Source organism: Astyanax mexicanus, chromosome 25 (genome assembly GCF_023375975.1).
Source record: "Astyanax mexicanus isolate ESR-SI-001 chromosome 25, AstMex3_surface, whole genome shotgun sequence".
NCBI classification, from domain to species: domain Eukaryota; kingdom Metazoa; phylum Chordata; class Actinopteri; order Characiformes; family Acestrorhamphidae; genus Astyanax; species Astyanax mexicanus.
The window spans coordinates 24,027,670-24,054,288 of record NC_064432.1 but is presented as its reverse complement, the minus strand read 5'-3'; the positions used below and the strand labels follow the sequence as shown (position 1 = coordinate 24,054,288).

General features: G+C 38.6%; 3 protein-coding genes across 5 annotated transcripts in view; 1 reads left to right on the top strand and 2 right to left on the bottom strand.

Moving 5' to 3' along the window:
* Positions 1–26,619, bottom strand: part of fam184b (family with sequence similarity 184 member B) — a 276,012-nt gene that overhangs the window by 142,491 nt on the left and 106,902 nt on the right. The window lies entirely within an intron of this gene.
* kcnk1b (potassium channel, subfamily K, member 1b) lies at positions 3,236–13,926 on the bottom strand. Its single transcript, XM_015600720.3, has 3 exons — positions 13,110–13,926; positions 11,203–11,598; positions 3,236–7,829 (listed from the first exon to the last, which is right to left on the bottom strand). Exons 1-3 carry the CDS (start codon positions 13,462–13,464, stop codon positions 7,573–7,575), a joined length of 1,008 nt encoding a protein of 335 aa, XP_015456206.2. The 5' UTR covers positions 13,465–13,926; the 3' UTR covers positions 3,236–7,572.
* map3k4 (mitogen-activated protein kinase kinase kinase 4) overlaps positions 20,428–26,619 on the top strand; it is a 30,809-nt gene continuing 24,617 nt past the window's right edge. The window contains exon 1 of one of the 3 annotated variants that reach the window (XM_007231234.4): positions 20,428–20,689. In XM_007231234.4, the coding sequence (XP_007231296.3) occupies positions 20,667–20,689 (23 nt within the window). In that variant the 5' untranslated portion in view covers positions 20,428–20,666. Of the gene's footprint in view, positions 20,690–21,829; positions 22,010–26,619 lie in introns of those variants that run through there. The other 2 variants (XM_049472154.1, XM_049472153.1) reach the window with 2 other exon arrangements.

Here is a 26,619-nt window from a genome sequence, read left to right as displayed (position 1 = left end):
CCAGTATTGCAGCTATCAGACATTTCCCCTGAGACATACCTGTACAGTTCTGTGTTAGAGGAAATAGAGGCGTAATGGAGACACGCAGGATGTGCATTTTCAAAAATGAGAAAATCTTATTAGGGAAGGAAGCAGAGGCTAAAATAGACATGTTTAAGACCGTTGTGTCATTGGTTCAGTTTGGTATACTCCCCCAGCATTACAATGGGATTATACCCATACCCATATATGTAGTGTTGACACAATTGCCATTGTAACATCACAACCTGGTGCCATCACAATGGTCATTATGACATGACAGTGACCATAATGACATCACTATAGGGTGACATAACGATTGCCATTTTAACATCACAATGTGGTGCCATCACAGTGGCCATTATGTAATGAAAGTGACCATTATGACATCACAATTGGGTGCAAACATGATGGCCATTTTGGCATCACAATGCAGTATTGTCAGAATGCCCATTATGACATCACAATGACCAGTATAACGTAAGCATGCAGTATTGTTACAATGCCCAATATGACATTGCAATGGAGAATTGTTACAATGGCTATTATGACATGAACATGACCAATATGACATCACAATTTGGTATTGTTACAATGGCCATTATGACATTGCAATGTAGTATTGCTACAATGCCCATTATGACATCACAATGTAGTATTGTTACATTGCTTATTATGACATTACAATGACCAGTATCACATCGCAATGTGATATTGTTACAATGCCTACTATGAAACCACAGTGGCCATCACAATGTGGCTCCATCACAAAGGCCATTATGTAATGACAGGGATCATAATGACCTCGCTATAGGGTTGCATCACGATTGCCATTGTAACGCCACAATGTGGTCCCATCACAATGGCTATTATGACATGACCATGACCACTATGACATCACAATTTGGTATTGTTACAATGCCCATTATGACACTGCAGCGGACATTATGAAATTGCAGTATAATATTGTTACAATGCACATTCTGACATCGCTATGTAGTATTGTTACAATGCTTATTATGACATTACAATGACCAGTATCACATCGCAATGTGATATTGTTACAATGCCTACTATGACATCACAATGTGGCTCCATCACAAAAGCCATTATGTAATGACAGGGACCATAATGACATCACTATAGGGTGCCATCACGATTGCGATCGTAACATCACAATGTGGTCCCATCACAATGGTTATTATGACATGACTATGTAGAATGTCACAACGGCATCACAATGGTGTGCCATTACAGTGAACATTATGACATCACATAGATATATAGATATCGTATTGAGGCAGTTCATCCTGTTAAAATGAACCTAGCCTTATTTGAACTTAATGCATATTTAGTGTATATTAACGTTTGTAAGTGTAAAGTATATTATGCTATTTTTCAGCACCTCCGTGGGTAAATCAAATGCTTTTCTTACACAGCGGTGAACTAATATATGTAAATGCAGAGAGTAAGTGAGAATGAACTACCAGAGTCTTCTGCCATCATATCCATATCTCCTGTTCCACAAAAGGGATGACACTTCAAAGCCCGGATGATGAAAGGAAAACTGAGACTGCTCTTTCGTTCCACTGCGCTGAAAGTGAGTTCAAATCCCAGGAGGTTCGGAGTTTCAGAGCCGTCAGCAAATTTACACCAGTCTTCTGCAAGAGCATCAATAGTTTTTTAAAACATGTTTGAAATGGAACGATGAAAAATTACACTCATTTGTAAAAAATAAAAATAAATTATGCACCCGTACTGCTGCAAAACACAGCACTCAGTTCTGTCTCAGTCTGATATGTAAATAGTTACTGGTTTGGTCTTGTTAGAGAGTATAGATTATATCTTTTTCATATAGATTTATATCTTTTTTATCATTAGCAACAGAGACTAATGATAATATTAAATAATATACCCAGCAGTCTTAACTCATTTCTATCTTAGGCTTGGAACTTTTCTATTTCACATTAACTCTGATAAACTTATCCTGTGCAGCAGAGGAAACTCTTGCTCTACCTTTTCTGGGGTGCTCCTCATGAGTGCCAGTTTCATCATTATTATTATGTTTTTTGCTGTAACTGCACTTGAGGATTCTTTCAAATATTTTAAAATGGAAGTTTCATAATTATATGTGCAGTGTTTTGTCTGATTCTTTGTTCTGTCTGATTCTTTGTTTTGTAAAACTGCTTAGTGACATCAGTTGTAAAAAGCGCTATATAAATAAATTTGATTTGATTTTTCTTTCCTTAGTTAAGTAGTTGCCATAATATGGATTGAAACATTACACAAATAGAGCTTTTCACTGTATACCAACTCTTCTACCTCTTAACAACTTTTCAACTGATGCTCTCAAACACATTAAGAGGGCAAGTAATTAACTCTTGATGAGGCGCAGCTGTTAACTGAAAGCCATTCCTGGTGACTCTACCTCATCAAGCTGAGTAATATTCAGGTTAGTATAACATACTAGTGCTAGCAGCTCCATTAGCAGTGTTAACAAAAACTATTATAGTTTACTGTTAAAAAATATTGTTACTTGAGTGTTCATAATTATTTGACTATAATGTCTTATAAATTTACAGGAATATTTCAACAATTGACAAGTTTAATATCATTCATTTAAGTTACATATTGCAATAACCAATTGGTTACACTGTAGAATTCAAATTAAAATACATTTTAATTACTGGATCATACATTAGGATCAGATTAGCAAAACATTAGCAACCTAATCCTTATTTCACACTTCTACTCAGTGATAAAACTGAACTGAAATTGAAAAAAAAAAAAAACAGGAGGACCAGTGAGTTTTTAGGCTTTTTCGGTCATGTGACATCAAGTTCAGTAGCTCCTCCATTTCCACTCGCTGTTGTGTTTACGTAGATCTCCGTGGAAACACACGCCCAAAGTATAATTATGGTGCGTGGCAGTGGACAAATAGCCATTTTATTAAACGCAATGTGATGAAACTCAGAAATGTGCGTCCGGACGGGACTAAAACAGTAGATAATTCAGCCTGTAATTTTTTTTTGAGGACGTCTGAGAAAAAAAAAAAAACACACACACGGTCGTTTCAGACAGGAATAAAATCACAGAGGACCCCCTGAGAAACTAATCCCATTCGGATAGGGCTTTAAGTCACCTGTAAATCAGCCGATTCTGATTGTGTTCCTTAAAAATGTAATGCTCTAAAATAAATCACAAAATCAACAAGAGATTTCATGAAAATCACAAACTTTATTTGCTTTAAAAAAACAACTTTTACAGATGTTCAGAAACTGCTATAATCCACTGCTGGCCACGAGGCCTGAACGTGGAGCTCAGTTACTGTATCTCAGCTACTTCCCAACACTGACGACAAAATTCATACAGTAAATATGTCACAGTAGAGCATGTTCAAGTTCCCTTTGTTAAAGGTGTACAGAGGTTACAATCAACCTCCACATGAAATACACAGAAAATCACGTCACTGTCAGCGGTAAAAAAGCAGGCATGGATTCTTCAACATGTTCACCAGGAACGATTTACAACATTGCAAGACAAATGCAATTAATCTCATAATGTGAAGAATGAAAAGGCAGGACCTCCTTTTAAACATACCCAGAATTTACATAGTCTTATAAACACAACAGCAATATACAAATATACACTTGTAAACAATCTCCCAGAATTCTGTGTACAATTCCTTTTATTCCTTTAAAGGGAACCTTGACTGATAAGAACCGAAACATAATTATACATATATAGAAATATCTACAGCTCTGGAAAAAATTAAGAGACCACTTCAGTTTCAGAATCCAATTCTCTGATAGAAATCAATATTTGGTGGAATAACCCTGTTTTTTAATCACACCATTCATGCATCTTGGCATGTTGTCCTCCACCAGTCTTACACACTGCTTTTGGATAACTTTATGCTGCTTTACTCCTGGTGCAAAAATTCAAGCAGTTCAGCTTGGTTTGATGGCTGGTGATCATCCCTTATCCTCTTGATTATATTCCAGAGGTTTTTTAATTAGGTAAAAACAAAGAAACTTACAATTTTTTCAGAGCTGTATATAGAAATATATATGTGTGTGGCCTGCACAAGAAGCCAATGCCACTGTGAGCATTTACATGTGTGTATCGCTCTGCAATGACACCATTAAAACACAAAATTGCAATATTATTAATATATGACGTAATATCATAAGGGAAATTTTTTGACCAGTTTGAAAGTTTGAAAGTTTTTAACCAATAAAGCATTGCTCTTGGGCGATGACTGACATGCTCTACATGTCTTTACAGTCAGGGTTCCCTTTGAATCGTAATAGTCAAGTTTTCAATACAAACATTTCAGAAATTAAGGTTAAGCCAGTTTTTATTACACTTTAATTTAAACGTACCTCAGACATTTAGGTAAATATCAGCACTGAAACATCTCAATAGTACCTCAACACCGTGGATTTATAGGCCTTCTAGCCTATAATGTACCCTCAGCAGGATTTGCCAAGTAGAAATGTTTAATAATCAAGTAATTCCAGCCCTTCTAATTCCTTTTTATCCCTTTTTTGGTTTTCTTTCATTCAGTGTGCTGTCTGTGACTGCAAGTCTGAAACGGAGGAAATCTACCTTTCCACATCTACAGTAGCGTATGGACGCTCTAGAGACAGGAACACAGCACAAGGCCTGTACAGCGCTCAAGGTAAGACTGAAATATAGTGAACGGACATATGTGGACAGCCCTCAAACTCAATTCAAATTCAACTTAGACTTTTCAGACTTTATAGGTCTTTAGATATGGACCTTAAATACAGTTAACAGTCCTGGATTTCTAATGTGGCCATTAAATTACATTAACAGCTGACTTAACTTCCAGCCAGAACAAAGTATATAGGAAAGGAACAGGTTTTAAAGGGGACATATTGTGCAAAACATCCTTTTTTGTGCTTTTGTATTCCTAATTGGGTCTCAATTGTCCCTATAAACACTCCAAGTACCAAAAAATCCATCTGTTTTCTGTGAATCAGCAAAAAAATGAGCCGTTTTGATGCTCCTCCTTATTGTAATGTCACAATAAAATAAACCTGCATAGAACTGCCCTGGCACCACCTCTTACCTATCAATCCCCCATCAGAGCCCCACCCACTAAATGTTGAAGAAAGAGTTGAAGAAACGCCATTATGGTCTACACAGCAGGAATAGCCAGCAGACTTTGTTTGAGGGAGGAATCTGTACCTACTTTTTGTGGCAAGTCAGCAGATTAGGGAGATGTAAGAACTTTCAAATAATGGGTTTTGTGCTTCTGTCGCAGTTAAGCATGAACTATCTTGTTCGGGTTTTATCCCCGGGCGTGGCCAGCAACAGTTTATTTGCATAAAAGTGACAGAGCCCTTAAACGGTTCATTCTGAAAGAGACTGAAATTGGTAAGAATTTCTCTTTAGAGATATCTAAAAGTAAATTGTGAACAAACAGATATAATATGTCCCCTATAAGGTCCAGATTTAAAGAGCTCTGTCACTGACTGAGCACATTATTAGAAACACTATAGGCTATAGATTCTGGTCCACGTTGACATGACTGCATCACTATAAAATAATTAAATTGAATTAGATTATTGTATAAATGAGCAGGTTTTACAAATGTTCCTAATAAAGTGCTTTGTTTAAACAGTTCTAATGATACTCTGTTCAATAGACAACTGCAACTGTTGGGTTAAAACTGACCACATGATGCCATTTATCTATTGTAATCAATAATCATTTCTTTTTTCTACAGTTCACACAATAATACTCTATGCTGCAGTGGTCTAATGGTCTAAACTTAACTGTAGAGTTATATAATCACATCCACAGATGATATGTTATGATAATAATGGAGTTTATCATTTATAGTCCATATGTATTCTGTACATCAACATGTAATATGTCTGTAATAACAGAAACCTATCAAGAACCTCTTAAGGAAATGAGTCTAAAGCTAACCTTCTACATGCAGTTCTGTTTATACTGTAGTCTGATACAGTCTGATTTTATGAGTAATTTACAGAATGGCGCGGCCAATCATCACAGTTAATGCCTTAAACAGGCCAATCTAGAGATTCCATCTACAGATAAATCCATCGTAGGGCTTAAAGGGACATCAGAGGCATCTTTTCCACTGCAAGGCAATCATTCAGCAATTGAGGAGCAATGTTGGATGAACCCAGTCATTGGAGTGCTTATGCTATGCTAGCAATGTTGGACATGGACAGTCAACAGAGTGCTAATGTTGTGCTAGCGTTGTTGGACATGGCCAACCACTGGAGTGCTAATGCTAAGCTAGCAATGTTGGACAAGGCCAATCACTGGAATGCTAATACTACAGTAGCGATGTTGGATGAAGCCAGTCATTGGAATGCCAATGGTATGCTAGGAATTTTGGACAAGGCTGGCCACTGGAATGCTAATGCTAGCAATGTTGGACAAGGGCTACCACTGGAATAATAATCATATGCTAGCGTTGTTGGAAGAGGCCAGTCTTTGAGATGCTAATGCTACATTAGCAATCTTGGATAATCCCAGATACCAGTTTTTTGTTGGTAGAAAATTTTCTGAATGTTACGGTCAAGATTTCTGGATGTTCTTAGTTTTTATTTAATGTAAACTTTAAGCAAATGTCATTGATGGATTTTAATGGATTTATCTAACTGGAGATACAGTTGTTTTAACTCGTAGTTTTGGTAATGTTAATTTTTTGTAATAGTTCCATAATGTTAATATTTGTCTAGCTGGTATGGTTACGTGAGAAACGTTCTAATAATGTTGTGATGCAAAGTCACTTGCTTTTAGAACGTTCCTGAAACATTATTTCTGTAATGTTACAGGCTATCCTTCCTGGAGCCTTTTCAAAACGTTGTTAAACATTCTTATAACGTTCTCACTTAGCATGCTTTGTTGTTGCTAAATCAGGGTGGCAATGTAAAACTAGAGGCACCTGGTTTACTGGTTTAGCAATGCAGTAAATGGAAAAAGAAAGCGTAATGCATCGTTTTAAAACGTTAAATATTACAGTACAGCTTTCTTAAATGTTTAGACCTGCAGTGGAAGAGAGGCCAAATACTAGAATTAAAGCAAAGAATTGAGGATTGAAGATCTCTAGACTCGTCAAACACGAAACAGCGTTCCAGGTTGTGCTGAATATATATATATATATATATATATATATGATCAAAGCTCACTATGCTAGATTATGTTGGCTATAGGTATAATCTAGTCAGATCATGTCCAGTGCCGGATAATCCTAATATTGTGCTATAAGACCCTTTTTCAGTTTGTCTGTCTGTCTGTTTGTTTGTTTGTTTAAAGTGCAGGACTGAGGTGAAGAAGAACACTGTGGAATGTTGAGAGTATATAACGTATCATTTACAGTATATCATTTATATATAATCACAGCCGTATGTGAGCTACTACCCAGCACACAGAATCAGGAGCTACTGTACGTGTTTTTTATGCGCTGAAGACCACTGTGCCACTACGCTGTGCGCTGACGGATGGATGGGTTCACGATGATCGACGATGGGTCTAACCGTGGGCTTATCTGATCATAGGATCGTCTCCCCCCGGGGACGTGAGGACGGGGACGTCCACGAAGGGCTCGCTCTTCTCCTCCTGGGGCGATGTGGCGTGGTCCACCGAGGAGAAGGCCAGGTGGTCGTGCTCCATGATGGCCTGCTGGTCCTGAGGCTTCTCCTTCTTCAGGTAGAACATCTTCCTCAGCTGCTTCAACTGCTGCAGCTCGCAGAACGTCTCCAGAACCACCAGCATCGCGATCAGACCCAGCAGGAGATAGACTGCAGGAGAAAGAGGAGGAGAGAGAGGGAAGAGACGGTAAGAGTAGAGGTTTCTAGGTTATTTTTTTACATTTGGGTTTTGAGACACACAATATGACAAGGTTAGCCTAAGGAGGATATTATCGGTGCTTCAAGAACACTGACACAACTGTACATCTCAAAAAATTTGAATATCATTGAAAAAAAGTTACTTTATTACAGTAATTCAGTTCAAAATGAGAAACTCTTTTTTTAAACTCTATTTTTTCTTTCTTTTCTTTTATTGTTTTTAGTTATTGCTTATTTATATTTTACTTTTTTATGTGTTTAGTTTTATTTATTCAACTGTAGTTGAATATTTATTAGTCCTATTAACTTAGATTTTTTTTACCTATTACCTATTTATATTATATATATATATATCTATATCTATATATAATATTAAAAATGCTTTTTTTAACTTGTTTATTCTATTAACATTTTTTTTGTCAATCCCTTCCGTATGTACTCAGTGTACTCCGAGTTTAAATAAAGGTTGAGGATTATGGCTTACAGCCAGTGAAAACCCAAAAATCAGTGTTTCAGAAAATTTGAATATTGTATAAAACCAATTGCTACTTTTGGCAGTGTGGGCAGTGTACCAAGTCCTGCTGGAAAATGAAATCTTAGTCTCCATAAAAGTTGTCAGCAGAGGGAAGCATGAAGTGCTCTAAGATTTTGCGGGAAAACAAAACTGCACTGACTTTAGACTTGATACTCGATGCACGATATCGGAAAAATTTAACATGGCAAATGTCCTTTTCCCAATTATATACATCACGATATAAAACAATGCAGGGCACATGACGTCACCAGTCCCGCCCCACCGGCGCGAACTCTGTCTTACGTCTGGACCGATCAAGAGCTGAGTCATTTAAAAGCTGAAATATGTTCCTTTGAAGTAATGAAATATACCAGTCTTGCTTAAATCTTTTATAAATATTTCCTAACCTTTTAAAAACCCTTTTATTGTGGTAATTTCTACCTCTGTAGTGCCCTCTCAGGTTCAACTGTGCTATAGGCGAGGATGATGTTTCCGAGTACTTTGATACACAGACACATTACAATATGCAGATCAGTAAATCATTAATAGTGACCCCATACATCACCAAGTGCCTCTCACATTTTTTTGCCTTTTTTTTATTTGAGCTGAGAGTGAAGTCAGCTTAATTCAGGGGGTTTAATGCCCCTTTAAGCTGTGCCCTAAGTAACACTTCATGATTGGTTTATATTCTGCTGTCCCATAACTTCCGGCATGTCTGTGTATTTGTGGGAATGACGTCCTGCCGAGGAGGAAGGAGCTATGATTCATTAATACAGAGCATTTCCACTCTTCTTCTCCTGAATGGTAAAGAAACTGAGTCAGTCTGGAGGAGGATCTGCAGTGATTCAGGCATCGTCGCATGTCAGAACCACACACTGGACCATCTGCACCATCCCTACAAACACTGCACGGACAGCACCAGCGTTTCACACTCATCTATACACCTGCTGCCACACGGCTTACCCGATTATAATCGATTATATCTACCTAATACCATTTACTTTACTCCAATCAGTGATACACATATTGCATTATTAATATTATGACATGTGGGATTCATTGACTTCTCTGTCTTTCTGTACTTTTTAAACATTGGAATATACAGCGCCAGTCAACTGTTTAGACTTTCCAGTAAATTCAGTGTTTTTTTATTATTTTAATATATTAATTAATACTAAAGTCATCAAAACTATGAAAAAATATATATGAAATTATTTTGTAGACAAACAAACCAGAATATGCTTAATATTTTAAGCATTGTTTAAAGTAGCAAAGCACCTCCTGCTTAGATAGAGACAGTTTTGTGCATCTTGGCTGGATTTTCTCAGTCAGTTTTATGAGGTAGAGTCACCTGTAATTCAGGTTTTTAGTTAACAGCTGTGCTGAACTCATCAAGAGTTAATTACTTGAATTTCTTGTCTCTTAATGTTAGTTTGAGAGCATCAGTAGAGTTACAGGTATACAGTGAATAGCTCTATTTGAGTAATGTTCTAGATTATGAGAAGCAAGAACTACTCAACTAAGTAACGGAAGAAAATATTTTAAGAAAACTGAAGGCCAGTCAAGCTTTACAGAGCATTTTGGTTCGTTTAAAGGGGCACTAAACCCTCTGATTTTTGCTGATTTCACCCTCAGCTCAAATTTGAAAAAGGCTTAAAAATGGGAGGGGTAGTTTGCTAGGGGGAAATGGGTGATGTATGGGTTTAGGGGCAGGGTAGAAGGGAGAGTTGATTGGGCTGAGCTGTGTGCCTCTGATAGCGGTGAGACCCATATGTGAAATCAACACAATAAAAGCGTTTTTAAAGGTTATGAAATGTTTATAAAAATGTTAAGCAGGACTGGTATATTTCATTACTTAATGGAAAAAAAATTCATTTTCCCCCCAAATTGTGCAGCCCTAGTTCAGTGTCTCTCCAATAAATGTTTGATTATGCGCCTGTAGATATAAACAGGCCGGGGCTTTTGGCTGGAATATAAGGAACAGATTTGAGAATGGTGGGGGGGTATGGCTTCTGTGTTCTTGGCAGGCGTTAAAACCTTGGTGTATGTTCCTTCTACTGCCCAGCGTAACAGTATAGCCTGATCTGGAGTGAACACTAGCGTGGTTTGGTGTAGTTACATAGAAGCTGAAAGAAGGAAGTGACTCTGACCACAGGAGGAACTTCCTATTCAGGTTATTCATCAGATTAACGGAAAAGATAATATTACAGTCAAATCTACTGCATAATAAGGTAGGATAGAGTGAAGGGATCTGAATCCTACAGCTCTTACAATACACTCAAAACAGCTGTAAGGGTGTTTTCACACCAGAACTATTTGATGTAGTTAAAACAGACTCTTGTTATATTGCACATTTGGCGCGTTTAAGCTAAAAGACTGTTTGGGTGCAGTTTAACCTGATTTATAACCCAGATAATTACTACAGCTATTAACTAATGCACCTCTGCTGTTGATCAATGTTCAACTGTTTTGACCTATGGTACTTTCTCTCTCTCTGACTCTGGCTGCTGATGGAGAAGCAGCATGACCTACTTTACTCCCCCTCTCGAGCTCCGGCTGCTGATGCAATAGCAGCCTGACCTACTTTACTCTCTCTGACTCTGCTAATGGAGAAGCAGCATGACATACTGTACTCTCTCTCTCAGACTTTGGCTGCTGATAAAGAAGCCGTATTACCTACTGTACTCTGGTTGCTGATGGAGAAACAGCATGACCTACTAAACTCTCTCTCAGACTCTGGCTGCTGATGTAGAAACAGACCCGGGATTCGCCTTTGTCTCCTATTTATTACTTTAGAAAGTCGATACCCACCAGTGATGCCCAGTTTGTAGAGCTCTCTGAAGCGCTGGTTGACGGCCTCTCCCGGTACGTAATCCCCCAGGCCGATGGTGGAGAGGGAAATGAAACAGAAGTAGAAAGACTCCAGAAAGTTCCAGTTCTCCTCCAAGGCGGAGAAGATAGCGGCAGGGATGAGGAAGAAGCAGGACACGGCTACGAGGGCCAGCAGGTTGGCGTGGATCAGAGCCACCAGCGGTTTGGACAGACCCCAGCGTGTGTGAACGTACAGGACGGGTTTCCTCGTGCTGTACACCATGATCCTCTGCACCACGGCCGTGAGGAATAGCAGGGTGAAGGGGATGCCGATCACAGAGTAGATGATACAGAAGGCTTTCCCTCCGTCAGAGAGAGGGGCGGTGTGACCATATCCTATAGAGATAGAAGATTCATTATAAATACATTATAGAAAGGAAATACATAATTTAATTTAAAGGGCCATTAAGGTGTGAGTTTAAGCCTCTGAATCTACCCACTGCCATTCTCCAAGTCTCATTTCCACAGCCTGGGCTTCCAGGTAGAGAACATAGCAGCACCCTCGCCAGGAAAAGCACCGCCTCTCGGTAGCGCGTATGCACCATCTTCTTGATAAAAGCGGAGATAATTGCTTTTTCTACCGTAACTTTAATTAGAAATTTAATTAAAACTTTAATACATCTGCTGTGCCAAAACTGGTTATTACGCTATCCAGATGCTGGAGGTCAAAAATGCAATACTGCTGCTCTAGGTATTTTTGGATAACAATATTCTTGGTGACATGACAAAACACTAATGCATATTCGATTCATTTCAAGAATATGCATCAAAATGCATGTTTAATACTCCTAATCCAACAGAAGCTTGATGAATTTTGCGCCTTTATCTATTGGATAAGTCCAGTGTCTGTTAGCAACATTAGCCTAGCATCTCTCTTTCTGTACCCAGTAATCACACAGCTAAAGCCGCACCCGTGCTGCTGAGTGACAGCAGCCGGGTAAGAGTAAACTAAATCTGTGTCTGTATTTGCTGTGCAGATCTGCAGTGATCCTCACTGCACACAGAGGAGCGCTGACCACAGAATTTACACACAGCCGGCTGCAGGGTCATTTACCTACCGCACAGTCAGGTTCCCCGCACAGCCTGCAGTTACTGTGCTGAACCACACTGAACCAGGATTCACATAGAGCACATATTCTAATGATTATAGAACAATAATAAATAAAGATATCTACTGTGATGTCACTCAACTGTAATGTCGCACTGGCCACTGTGATATTACAATAGGTATTGTAATGGCATAATCATCATTGTAATGTCATACTGGCCACTGTGATATCATAATGGACATTGTGATATCATTACGGCCCCTGTGATGTCATAAAGGCCATTGTAACATCAACCTACCGTGATGCCATACTGGCTATTGTGACGTCACCCCACTGTGATGTTACATTAGGTATCGTCATGGCATAACCCCTATTGTAATGTCATACTGTCATATTGTTAAATCATATTGTCCATTGTGATGTCATTACGACCACTGTAATGTCATAATAGGCATTGTGATGGCATAATAACTGTTGTATTGTCATACTGGCCACTGTGATGCCATTCCACTGTCATGTCATAATAGGCATTGTGATGGCATAATGGCCATTGTAATGTCATACAGGCCAGTGTGATGTCATAGTAGGTACTGTTGTGCTAGCTACCATAGCTAGTAGCTACTTATATATACAAATACTGTGTATATCACCTTAAAATGCAGTCCATTACAACAGCTATTCATTCTGCTTTTCTGCATTCTGTACTTCAGACTCAGACTGAGGGTGAAGGCCAGGCTCGACTTCTACTAATCTACACCTGAGAAGCTATCTCTACCTGAGCTATCTCTATCAGCTCACCTGTGGTGGACAGCACAGTGCTGGCGAAGAACAGGGAGGAGGTGAAGTCCCAGTTCCAGTTGGCCGAGGCGTTGTTGAGGATGGACACCCCGTAGTTGCTGGCGTCCAGCGCCCTGGCCAGGAACTCCTCCAGCCGCTCCTCGGACAGGCACTCGTTGTCCAGCAGGAACTGGCGCTTGAGGGCCCGCAGTTCCTGCCGCAGGAGGTCTTCGTAGGGCAGCTCGACCGAGGAGAAGACCACGGCCCCGAACAGCAGGTACAGCACATAGCCCAGCACCAGGAACATGAAGTACCAGGCCGACCTGTTGCTCTGGATCAGCCGCACGCACGAGTTACTGGTGAGGGACTGCAGCATGCTGGCGGACGGATCGATTTGGTATTCTTGATCAGCTGATTGATTAATCGATTGATTGATAGATAGTAGATATAATCCACGATAGATGATTAAATTAGCGGATAGCCCTAATCGACGCTTTTGCTTTCAATTCCGTCCCGGGTCCGAGCGCGTGCGTGTGTGTGTGTGTATGTATGTGTATCCGTGTGTGTCTGTGTGTGAGCGCGCGCTGATGTGGCGGCGGCGGCGGCGGCGGTGTCAGACTACAGACAGGACGTGGTGACGTCGCTCTCCCCCCCTTCTCTCCTCGCGCCCACCAGGTAGCTACGCACACCGCCACCACGTTTTACTAACTATAACTATAACGCACGGCGCGCGCGAGCCGGAATCAGAGCGCGAGATCACAGACAGAGAGAGAAAGAGAAATGACGCGCAGACTTCGCCCCCGCGCCTCGCGCTTTGTCTGTCCTCGCCCCGCCCCTCCCGGCGCGCGCCGTCTCCAATGGCAACAGGCAACCTCTGCCCGGTTCTGCGCGCTGATTGGACAGATTGCGACAGGCTCCTGCCGAGGTGTTCTGCCGAGTTTTGCTACCTATCCATATGTGCATCCTACCAGCACTGCGCATGCGCTGACCCACATTTTTTGTTTATTGACGTTTTCCCTATGTTTTTTCGTGATAATTTTCCTCGACATTTCTGATCGTTAATATTAATCAGCCTGAGCTCACTGACATTAGTCACCTGAGTGTTAACCACAATAAGAAAAGTGTCAACTAATAATAGAAGAAAATAATGAAAATGAAATTAAAATGATAGAGTTCTGGAAAAAAGAAACCACTTCAATTTCTGAATTAGTTTCTCTGATTTTGCTATTTATAGGTAAATGTTTGAGTAAATGAACATTGTTGTTTTATTCTTAGCCTACGGACAACATTTCTCCCAAATTCCAAAATTTTGAATTGTCTTTCAAGACATCAGTGGTTTAATTTAATTTTTTTCTTTAATAAGACTTCAAATTGTGGTCTGTACAAAACGTGATGTTCAAAACATAGTGGATTTAATCTAAAACAAATGGGCTATATATTTCTTTTATTTAAATTGTGTTTATAGAGCTGTAAAACTTGAGAAGCCCTGCTGTGCAATGCTTTCAATCGTTAATACTCTCTTCACCTCAAAAGCAGAACTGATCTTTCAGATTAACCACCAGCGTAATTAGAAACTGAGTGAGAAATCAAAAGCAGCTTCAATGCAGCAGGAGATGGTTTAGTATTTTTGTCTTTAAGCTCTTCAAGCTTCCATCACCCACCAAAGTTCAGCTGCTCACTGTCCAGTTTATTCTTCCACCTGCTTCTGAATAGTTTCTCACTCTCCACTACAGATCACATCCAAGTTCATATGAACTCTAACTAGGAATCCCATTACTGGTGTTGCTATACAGCTGCTCACTGGGAGTTTTCTATTATATGTCCAACGTTTTGTCTGATTCTCAGTCCTACAAACACATTTCTGTAAAGCTGCTTCAAATAAATTAGATTTGATTTGATGATGGTAAAACATGGTAAAAATATGGTAAACATGGTAAAAGTATAAAAACATGGTATAAGTATAAAAACATGGTAATATAGTAAACATGGTAAAACTAAAAAAAAACATGATAAAAATATGTTTAATATGGTAAAACTATAAAAACATGGTAAAATTATAAAAACATGGTACAATTATAAAAACATGGTAAAATTATAAAAACATGGTAAAATTATAAAAACATGGTACAATTATAAAAACATGGTAAAAAATATAGTAAACATGGTAAAACAAAAAAAATGTTAAAATATGTTTAACATGGTAAAATGATAAAAATATGGTTAACATGGTACAAATGGTAAAACATGGTAAAAAAAACTATAAAAACATGGTACAAATTATAAAAACATGGTAAAAATGATAAAAACACAATGGTACTGTATACAGTACTGCAGTGAATGTGACTCTGTGCCCTGGTTCTGTACTGCAGTTTAAAATAGCAGGTGGCACGGTGCCAGCGTGTTATTTCAGTCTCTGAGGTAAGAATTCTACCCAAGGTCACCGGCTGAGTCTCACAACACAGGAATTTTACTGCTGTAGCAGAAACTGGACCAACAGAACCAACTGGACCAGTGCACAGATCAGCCTCAGGCAGTGGCGGACTTAGCAATTTGGGGGCTCAAGGCGAATTTAGCTTGGGGGCCCATCAATAAAAAAAAATTGATCAATAAAATACTAAAAATATTTAAAATGAATAAAAAATAATTAATATAAAATAAAAACTAATTTAAAACACAATCAAAAGCTATCTAATAGTGCGCAGAATAATATCAGTTTCAGTTAGTTTCAGTTTCAAATAATTGAAACAGCTTCCCAAAACCTCAACCTATACTTTATATTTGACAATATTTGATTAACTTTACAGGTCCAATCTCATCTTAATTTATTTAACTAAACTGAGTTTTCAAATTATTTCTAGCCTCGCGCTGAATTCAGTTCCGCGCTGGAAGAGAGAGAGAGAGAGCGCGGGCAGCGCAGTGCGGCGCGGCGCATTTTGCCTGATTTCTCTTGTTTAAATATCAATAAATATGTGAATTTAATATTTTTTACTACCATTATATTTTACTTCACTTGATAAGATCTTATTTATTATTTTTTTTAAATGCAATGCCGCGCGCGCTTTCCTTGTGACTGACGCTAAACTGTTTGATCCAGCTGTTATATTATATTATGTTATATTAATACCATTTTAACGTTTTTCGTTTCTATGTTTTGAAATTCGTTAGATTATATTTTTGTCAACATTTTGGGTTCTTTTCGTTTGTTATTTTTCAAATAAAAATAATAGAATTTACATAATTTAAAGTAAGTCAATTACTTTTACTAGTTACATTTATAGTGAGGTAACTCCGTTAGTAACTAGTAAATATAACTGATTTTTCAAAGTAAGCCCAACACTGGTTGACAATGCGCAAGTTTCCCAACGCACAACGAGCAGGCTTATTCTATTTGTCTGAATAACATGAAATGTTTAAAATTAATACAGACATGTAGAAAAAACGAAGACAAGCTGTAACCTAGATATAAATAATAATAGAATAATAATAATAGAATAATAATAAATAATAAAATAATTTATTTTATAGCAGTAGGCTATTTAAATTTTCATCCCTGACTCTAATTAATTTAAGTTATATACCTGATTTGATATTTTTCCATACAATCCCTGCTAAAGTTTTAGGTGAAGGAGACCCAAAGAAGGTCAGTGCATGTTTCTGGAAAGACAAAAAAGTGGGCGTGGGTCATAAATGACGATATGGGTGCTGACACACTAAAAAAGCTTATCAGTTTTGGAAGAGCATCTGTTTTTAGTTTAGCCTCTTCCTTCTTTTTTCTTTTTTCGCTCACATCCCACTTGTACACTTAATTTCACCTTAATTCCGTCTTTCACAAGCAGTGCGTTCGCTGTTCACCGGCATGACCACATGGCATGGATGGAATATTCCATTTTAACGCGAAAGAGAGGGGGTGTGGACGGAATCTGTATTTCTTTGTAATTTATTGTGTTGTCTTTGTTTCCATTTTAAACATACAAGAATCACCATTTATGAACTCACTGTGAATTACTGTCCAAAGGGCCCCAATTACCAGCTGTAGGCCTATGGGAATTTGCAGCTAAGTATGGGGCCCCTACAGTGGGCTTCAGTGGGAGGGGCCCAAGGCAGTTGCCTAGCAATGCCTCTATGCAAAGACCGCCTCTGGCCTCAGGTCCAGACCTGCTGATATTTCTGCTATAGAAGAAAATGCATTAGGGTCATAAAACTATAAAACTATAAAACATATAACTATAACACTACAATAAATACAGCAGACGAGAGATTTTAAAAGACAGGACAGTGCAATACCGATACAATATAATAATGTGCATAGTGAGGATAAGGTGCAGAGATATGCAACTTACTGTAACATATAGAACATACATTGATCAAATGACACCACTAATGGCTTGAAAAACATACACCCATAGTGTTATTCTGGTTTGGTTGTATATAGAGTAGAATTTAGACTCCTGTAAAAAAAAAGAAAATCAAAGGATTATGAAATAACACCACTGAAGTCTTAAAGAACACTTGTAATAGTATTTATTTTGCAGGTTTCAAGTAATAATACTCTTAGAATTTGAATTAATGGCATGGCAAATGTAGGAGAATTGTCTATTTGGTTGTATATAAAACATATACGAGTTTAGACTCAATTACATTCATATAGGTCTTGTTTTCATGTATTCAAGGTAAATGTCAAAATGTTATCAAATGACACCTTTAAATAGACTTTCTATACTATTAATAATGTAAGTATCCAGTTATATTACTGTAGTGTTTTGGAGTAATTGGGGGTCAAACTAAAGAAATAACCATTCCCTTTTGCATAAAACATAATAAGACATACTGCATTATTGTAGGGGGGCACCACAAAGCATTTGTGGCTAAAGCTCCCACAAAGGCTAAATGTCTGAGCCTAAATATAACGATAAAAGAAAGCTTTCTGGCTGCAGGAAATGAGGAACTGATCTCTGTGCTCTGTAAATCTGTGATCTGTAAACGTGATTATTCTTCTCACTGATGAACAGAAGCTGTGGGAGGGTGATTGACAGGAGCTGGCTGCTCCTGATCTTTCAGTGATGAGCAGCTTTTTATTTAAAGCACCGTTTTACTGAAATGCACCAAACTGATAATAGCAGTAATTAGCACTGAAACAGTTATTATTTACTGTGAAGTTTTGAGGGTAGTTTTCATATAATTGTTCATGTTTGCAGTTTATATAAAGCACTACAATATTCTGCACTTTAGTATTGTGGTAGTTTTTTGGTTACATTACATTATTTTTATGTTACCTTATTGTTATATTATTATTTATTTAAATTAAATGAGTTTTTGTTTTTTACTGAATTTTTAATACTGTTATGCTACAATAAACAAAATGTATAAAATAATTTTGACTATTTTGGTATATTGCCATGGATACTGTTACATATATGGATATAAGTTTTTTTTTGTTTTACAAGTGTAATTTTTTTAGTTTTGTTTTCACAACGTTTTTTACAGTGTATTTTTTTTGTTTACAATATACATTTTATTTAGATTTTTTTATTTTACAATAAACATTTTTGTACAATATATATATTTTATTTCTTTTTACAATATACTTTTTTGGGCTTACAATATTTTTTTTTTCAATATATATATATATATATATTTTACAATATACATTTTATTTAGGTTTTAGTTGGTTTTTTTTTACAATAAAGATCTTTTGTACAATATACATTCTTTTATTTTACAATATACTCTTTTTATTGTTATTATAAGCACTGACAGTTTACTGCTACCACTAGTACCATTTAAGGTTAATTGGTTTTGTACCATTTTGGGTTGTTTACTGACAGGATTTGAGTTACGTTATCTTTAATTTAGAAATATAACGTTTTCTACATAAGTTATAATATTATTACTTTAGTCTCGAAATATTGCGACTTTATTCTCTTTATAAACTGTTTTTTTTTTTGTAAACATGGGAGAGTTCCTCTTGAACATTATTCTGAGCAGCTAATTGTCCGCTGTTGCTCAGTTTAACAGTTAATGTTAATATGACTGTTAGCATGCAGATAACTGATACTGAGCTAACCTATTTTTCTAACTGCCATTGTCTTTTTGTAATGCATTTCTCTTCAATTGAATTATTAATTTTATTTTTTTAAATAGTAGTTATTATGACTTTCTGAACATTAATCAAAACCGAAAGTCAGATTTAAATTGTAAATAGAATATTTACTTTGCAGCTTTTATTTCATCTATATGTCTGTATGTCTGTATAATTACAGCATAATATGGCCTTTTTATGTCACAATACTAGGCAGCAATACGTTTTTATAGATCAGTAGAAAGCCCAGAATTATATAATACTTTATACTATATGTGCTTTTGGAAAAAATTACTTAAAATAATTTTGTTAAATTAATGATCTGTAGATAATTCGTACCAGATTTATAGGAAATCATTATTATTATTGCATGCATTAATCAGTCTGCCCACTAGATAGCGCCACTAGTACACCATTCAGTCAGTATTTAACTCATTCTAATCCGTTTTAAACTGCAGTGTCTAGTTTACGGGAGTGCTGATGAAAACTGACCTGTAAAAACTGTACAGTATATACAGCACCAGTCAAATGTTTGCACGTCTTGCATAGATGAACAGTTTTACACATCCCTGCTGGATTTTCTGAGTCAACTTTACGAGTCACCTGGAATTCAGGCTTTCAGTTAACAGCTGTGCCTAATCAAGAGTTAATTACTTGAATTTCTTGGCTCTTACGTTATTCTGAGAGCATCAGTTGTAAAGTAGTGAAGAGTTAGAGTTGATATACAGTGAATAGCTCTATTTGAGCAAGTGAAGTCACTTGCAAAGGCCATTAAAAACTGATCAAATAATAATAATGATGAAACTGGCACTCATTAGGACCACCCTAGAAAAGGGTGGAAGAGTAAGAGTTTCCTCTGTTGTACAGGATAAGTTCGTCCAGAGTTACCAGCCTAAATGTAATTCGAATACGTTTTTTCATTTTCCCATTTTTGTTTAGATCTATAAATGAAAAACAGAAAATACAAGTTGTTTTTTCGTGTTTTTTAGATTTAAAAACGAAAAATGAATAAATAAATATATAAAAATAAATAAACACTTCAGTATAACCCTTTTAAGTTACTACATGATTCCTTATGTGTTCCTTTATAGTCTGGATCATTCACTATTTATTTTTAATATAGGAAAAAAAACTAAAGCAAAAATAGTGCATGAGAAGTTGTGTCCAAACTTTTGAGTGTTACTGCATGTTGCTGCTCTAATATTTCAATTATTGCTGTGTATTTTCAGGAACAGCCCCTCCCGCTGCTGCAGCTGAATCTGATGAACTGCGCGAGCTGCCGTAGCGCCCGTCACTCCCTCAGTGACGGCTGGAAGTATGGCGGCGGCAGCGCGCGCACGGGCTGGCCTGCAGTCTGCAGAGGGCTAGCGGAACCGAGTCCCGGAGAACCGCGCGGTCACACACACTGATCCGGAGCTGGGGTTCGGGTTCGGGTTCGGGGGGAGATGTTTGGACCGGTGCACGAGTAGCGGAACCTGCCACCCGGCACCCGGCCCGGCATGGAGCCTCCAAAACAGGGCAGGTAAGCAGCGCGCGCGCGCACACACACTATGTATGTATATATACACACACACACACACTATGTTCACACTATGCACAAACTTACTATACACATAGTATATAAACATTATGTACACATTGTACACACTATTTACACACACTCACACTATATACATACACTATATACAAATACCCACTCAATATACTCAATATATACACACTATAAATACACACTACACACACATTATGCACACAATAACACACTATACTCACTATACATACAATAAACACGCACCATATACGCAATATACACACACTCAGTATATACACACACTCATTATATAGACACTATATACACACACACACTCACAATCTCTTTATGCACACACTATTAACATATACTATATACAAATACCCACACAATATACACATTATATACACACACTATATACACTACATACAGATTATATTCACTATACATACACTTAACACGCACTATATACACACTATGCACACACTCAGTACACACACTTATTATGCACACACTTACTATACACTAAACACACACTACACACATGCACTAGATACACACGATATTCATACACCACATACACACTATACACCCTCACTGTACACACTATACACACACACACACACACACACACACTATATACATATGCAATCACTTACTATACACTATAAACACACTATATACACTACACTTACACTGTACACATGCACTAGATACACACAATATAAATACACCACATACACACTATACACCCTCACTGTACACACTATACACACACACACACACACACACACACTATATACATATGCAATCACTTACTATACACTATAAACACACTATATACACTACACTTACACTGTACACACTCACTATATGCACACAGTATACATACATTATATACATTATGCACACTCTACACACATTATATACACTGTACACACGATATATACACACTAGCTATACACATGACATACACTATACACGGCACACACACACACACTCACTATACACACTATACACTCTCTTCACACACACTCCCCGGCCGGGACCAACAGCATTGCCAAATAGTGATCCGCACCAGTGAACACAACGGCAGAAAGACTTGCGCATGCGCGTTGATGTGAAACCAGCATCCTGCCAGATTGTGCTCTGCGTGCAGCGCAACCAGTGCAAGCGGAGCGAAATCTGCGCTAAAGTTACCGAACTTTCCCCCTGCGCGCGGATTCGCGCTGTGAATCATAAGTTCTGCACCACGGCTTGGTTCTGATGGAGTTTTAGGAGCAGAGGAGCTGCAGAACCCATGAAAAAGAGGTAAAAGTTCCGCGGCGCTGCAGAATCATTGTGCTGAGAGCGGGTTACAGCGCGCAGTCTGGAGTTAGCTTAGCATAGTTACCCTCAGTTACCCGGCCCCGGGCTCTGCAGCTGTACTGAGCTCTGTGTGTAAACTCTCAGCACATTTCAGGGGGTTTATCTGTTTTTTTCTGTGTTAGTGTGTGTTTAAATGTTTAAATACTGCAGTGTTGTAGCCCTGCATGCTGTGCTTTAGCTAATATATCTGTATTAGTCTGAACTTTGTTGTCAGGGCTTCAGTAAAAGGAGCCAAAGCGACTGAAAGCAGTGGAATGCAGTTAGCTAACCATAGCTAAGCTCATTATATCTGTATTTAAATAACGTTACAGTAAATATACACACAATATACAACTCTGAAAAAATAGGAGACCACTTAAAAATATGATTTTCTTTGATTTTACTAAATTGGAAACCTCTGGAATATAATCAGGAGGAAGATGGATAATCAAAAGCCATCAAACCAGGAGTGGCAAAAATTTATCCAAAAACAGTGTGTAAGACTGGTGGAGGAGAACATGATGCCAAGATGCATGAAAACTGTGATTAAAAACCAGGGTTATTCCACCTAATGTTGATTTCTGAACTCTTAAAACTTTATGAATATGAACTCGTTTTCTTTGCATTATTTGAGGTCTCAAAGCTCTGCATCTTTTTGTTATTTCAGCCATTTCTCATTTTCTGCAAATAAATGCTCGAAATGACTATTTTTATTTGGAATGTTGTTTGTAGCTTATAGAATGAAACAATAATGTTCATTTTACCCAAACATAAACCTATAAATAACAAAAATCAGAGAAACTGATTCAGAAACTGAAGGGTTCTCTTACTTTTTTCTAGAGCTGTATGTTCATATATTTGTGGATTACCTTTTCTTATAAATCCTGCACTTATCTACTATACCTAGCTATGGTTAGATTAGTTAAATTATTCATATATCAATATTTTATGTACATTTCATTACAGAAGGAGTAAAACAAATATATTTAATTTGAAGAGTTAGAGCATAAATGTAATATAAATCACTGTACTCTGAATAACAGAGTATTAGAATAGGATTTTAAAGAATCTGCCACCCCTGGTCTGGTTTGGTTGCAAATCATAACCAAAACAACAAATACTTTGTATCATAAGATATTATTTTGATTTCTCTTAATAGAGAAAGCTTCAGGAAAGTAGACGCCTAGACATTAGAGATGTACACAATCAAAAGCAGGATTTAACAAAGGAAGCTCTGATCTAACAGGTCACCATATGTGTTCATATTCCTTGTTTTTATTTCAAATTAATTGTAATTAATATGTTAAACTGTGCGTATGATAAATCACTATCTGGAGTTTTTACATTATTCCATTTTAGCAGCATACAACTCCTGCTTAGTACTGTAGGAACAGTGTATTCTTTATACAGTATTTTGTGTGTATAAATAAGTCCTGTGTGTGAGTGTGTCTGTGCATTGTGCCCTTTTCTGTGCAGTGCGCAATATCTGTGCATTGTCTGTGTGTCTATGAAGTGTGCATGCATTGTGCAGTGTGTGCGTGCCTGTGCAGTGTATATGCCTGTGCATGCTCTTGCAGTGTGTGTGCCTTTTCAGTGTGCGTGCCTGTGCAGTGTGCACATGCCAGTGCAGTGCCTGTGCAGTGTGTGTCTGTGCTTGTGCACATGCCTGTGCAGTGCGTGCATATGCCTGTGCATGCAGTGTGCATGCCTATGCAATGTGTACGTGTCTGTGCAGTGCACATGCATGTACAATCCCAGTGCAGTGTGTGAATGTCCCCAGTGCATGCGTGTGTCTGAGCAGTGTGTGCCTGTCTGTGCCCAGTGCATGACTTCCTGCAGTGCATTTAGAACTGCTGCTGTTGTAAATACTTACATTCACCCTGTGTTTTTATATACGCTGCAGCTAACGTAAAACATAGTTCACTGTAATGCTGAACTGCCTGGAATTAAGCAGTTCTGTGTGTCCTGTGCTAATATCCTCAAGGCTGTTTACGGCTCACTCTCCCATGTTTTATCACTTTCTTATAGTTCCAAGGAGATACTGGTGGAGTGGTTTATGATAAAGCTGCACTGGGACTGTCACTGTGATTAGGGATGTATTTCATATTTATTATTGAAAATATTTGGCTAATAATTGCTCAAAAATGGCACTTTCCCATGGGGTTTAGGAAAATTATTATATTGTATTGAAACTTAAATAAGTAGTTTGTAGTCTGTCTCACTCTGTCTTACTGAACTTTCTTGCACGGTCTCACTCTGTCTCTGTCTTGCTCTAGCTCGCTTTGTCTCACTCTAGCTTGTTCCAGCTCTCCCTGTCTTGCACTTGTCTCATGCTTGCTTGCACTGTCTCGCTCTAGCTCGCTCTGTCTCACTCTAGCTTGTTCTAGATCTCCCTGTCTTGCTCTAGCTCGCACTGTCTCGCTCTAGCTCGCACTGTCGCGCTCTAGCTCGCTCTGTCGCGCTCTAGCTCGCTCTGTCTCGCTCTAGCTCGCACTGTCTCGCTCTAGCTCGCTCTGTCTCGCTCGAGCTTGCACTGTCTCGCTCTAGCTCGCACTGTCTCGCTCTAGCTCGCACTGTCTCGCTCTGTCGCGCTCTAGCTCGCTCTGTCGCGCTCTAGCTCGCTCTGTCTCGCTCTAGCTTGCACTGTCTCGCTCTAGCTTGCACTGTCTCGCTCTAGCTTGCACTGTCTCGCTCTAGCTTGCACTGTCTCGCTCTAGCTTGCACTGTCTCGCTCTAGCTTGCACTAAAATTTTTATTTTTATTAAACATGTATTTTAGAGCCTCTGTGGGTGTTCCCGGATTCAGCTCCTCTTTAGTAGAAGGAAGTGGCATGCTGTTGTAGGTTTGGCTGGTTTTTGCTTTCTGCATTCCTCACATTGCTGCTCTTCCTTTCTTCAATACCAGTCTCTTTCTCTCTCTGCAGTCTGAAGAGGTCATTGTGTGGACAGAGGAAATGACATTGTACAAATCTGAGGTCTGTAAGCACAGGGAGGGAGAGCCACAAACACTGCATCAGTTTCTCAGATTTTGCTTTTTTAGGTGTATGTTTGAGTAAAATGAACATTGTTGTTTTATTCTATAAACTACAGACAACATTTATCCTAAATTTCAAGCATTTTTTTGCAGAAAATGAGAAATGGCTGGAACGACAAAAAAGATGCAGAGCTTTCAGACCTAAAATAATGCAAAGAAAATAAGTTCATATTCATAAAGTTTTTAATCACAGTTTTCATGTATCTTGGCATGTTCTCCTCCACCAGTCTTACACACTGCTTTTGGATAACTTTATGCTGCTTAACTCCTGGTGCAAAAATTCAAGCAGTTCAGTTTGGTTTGATGGCTTGTGATCATCCATCTTCCTCTTGATTATATTCCAGAGATTTTCAATTTGGTAGAGTCAATCGTCAAAATCTTTGGAAAAGCAACAGTTGCAGTCGTCGTGCATAGATGCAGTCTCATAATTCAGGTGCGGAGACAATCGCCTTATGGCGTGTGCTTAACTGCAAGAGTCTCTAGGGAGTGAAGGACCAGAGTTTAGTTCTTCTCTATAGTCGGGTCTGAGTTTAGGGCCCACTGTGAGCGAGTGTGTTCCCCCGCCAGCTGTGAGGAGCTATTCAGTGGCGGGGCTCCGGGGCCACGTGCCGCTCGTACACAATGGAGGAGTGCAGCACCCGACAATAGAGGGCAGGGGTCAGGGGTCATGCTGGCGGGGCTGCTGTGGTCTGCGCCGGTCGCCCCTCCCTATCAGATGCTGTAACATTCCTCCGGGCTTTATTGCCAGCCAGCGATGAGCCATTCATCCGGCGGCAACGGCGGCTTCACCATCTGCAGCACTAAATCACAGAGCCCTCGCCGGCTGATGGAGGCCCCGGCCTGCCGGTAGCCTGTGCCGGGTGGAGGTGGGCAGCTCTGAATGAGTGGCGGCAAAGAGGCAGCGCGATTACGCACCCGTACCAATGAGGCATTCAGTTTAGGTGCGTCATAGCAACCAAACAAACAGCGAGGGCGAGGATGACGTTGGATCTTCCTGTGTCATTCCTGAGGAATTCTCTCACTGTTAGACTCTGCCCTGCTCTGCACCATAAAAACAGCTCACTCGCATTCTTCACTCGTCCGCTCTGAAGAACAAATTAGCTCCTGATTCTGATCTCTGTGGACTCGTGTTTGTGTTTGTTTGCACGGATCTGGAGCTTTTAGTCCTTTTGGAGAACATTGGGCAGTTGTTTGTCTCTTGCCTGCACATGTGCTGAACCATGTAATTATATTGTACAGTACTTCAGAAGGGATTAACTGATACTGAGATTTCTGGGTTTGTAGAAAATTTTACTTTTTCAGTTTAGTTCTTGAATCTTGGCCAAAATTTTATTGCACACGGTCACATAGTAGGGCTGCGACAAATGATTATTTTGATAGTCGACTAATCTGGCGATTATTTTTCGGATTAGTCAACGATTATTTCTGCCATGTCCTCAATATCTGCTTGCTGTGGGTACGGCTCCTGTATGTTGCTTTCTCTGTCTTTGCTTCACATCGATATAAACAGCTGAACAAGGGATTTTAGAGCACAATAATTG

Bases quoted from the DNA above. Each gene is read 5' to 3' on its own strand.
- kcnk1b (XM_015600720.3), bottom strand. From the start codon at position 13,464: ATGCTGCAGTCCCTCACCAGTAACTCGTGCGTGCGGCTGATCCAGAGC. The intron at 11,599-13,109 runs GTGAGCTGATAG...CTATCTCTATAG, and splicing joins CACTGTGCTGTCCACCACAG to GATATGGTCACACCGCCCCT. The intron at 7,830-11,202 runs GTGGGTATCGAC...TTTCTCCTGCAG, and splicing joins CTACAAACTGGGCATCACTG to TCTATCTCCTGCTGGGTCTG.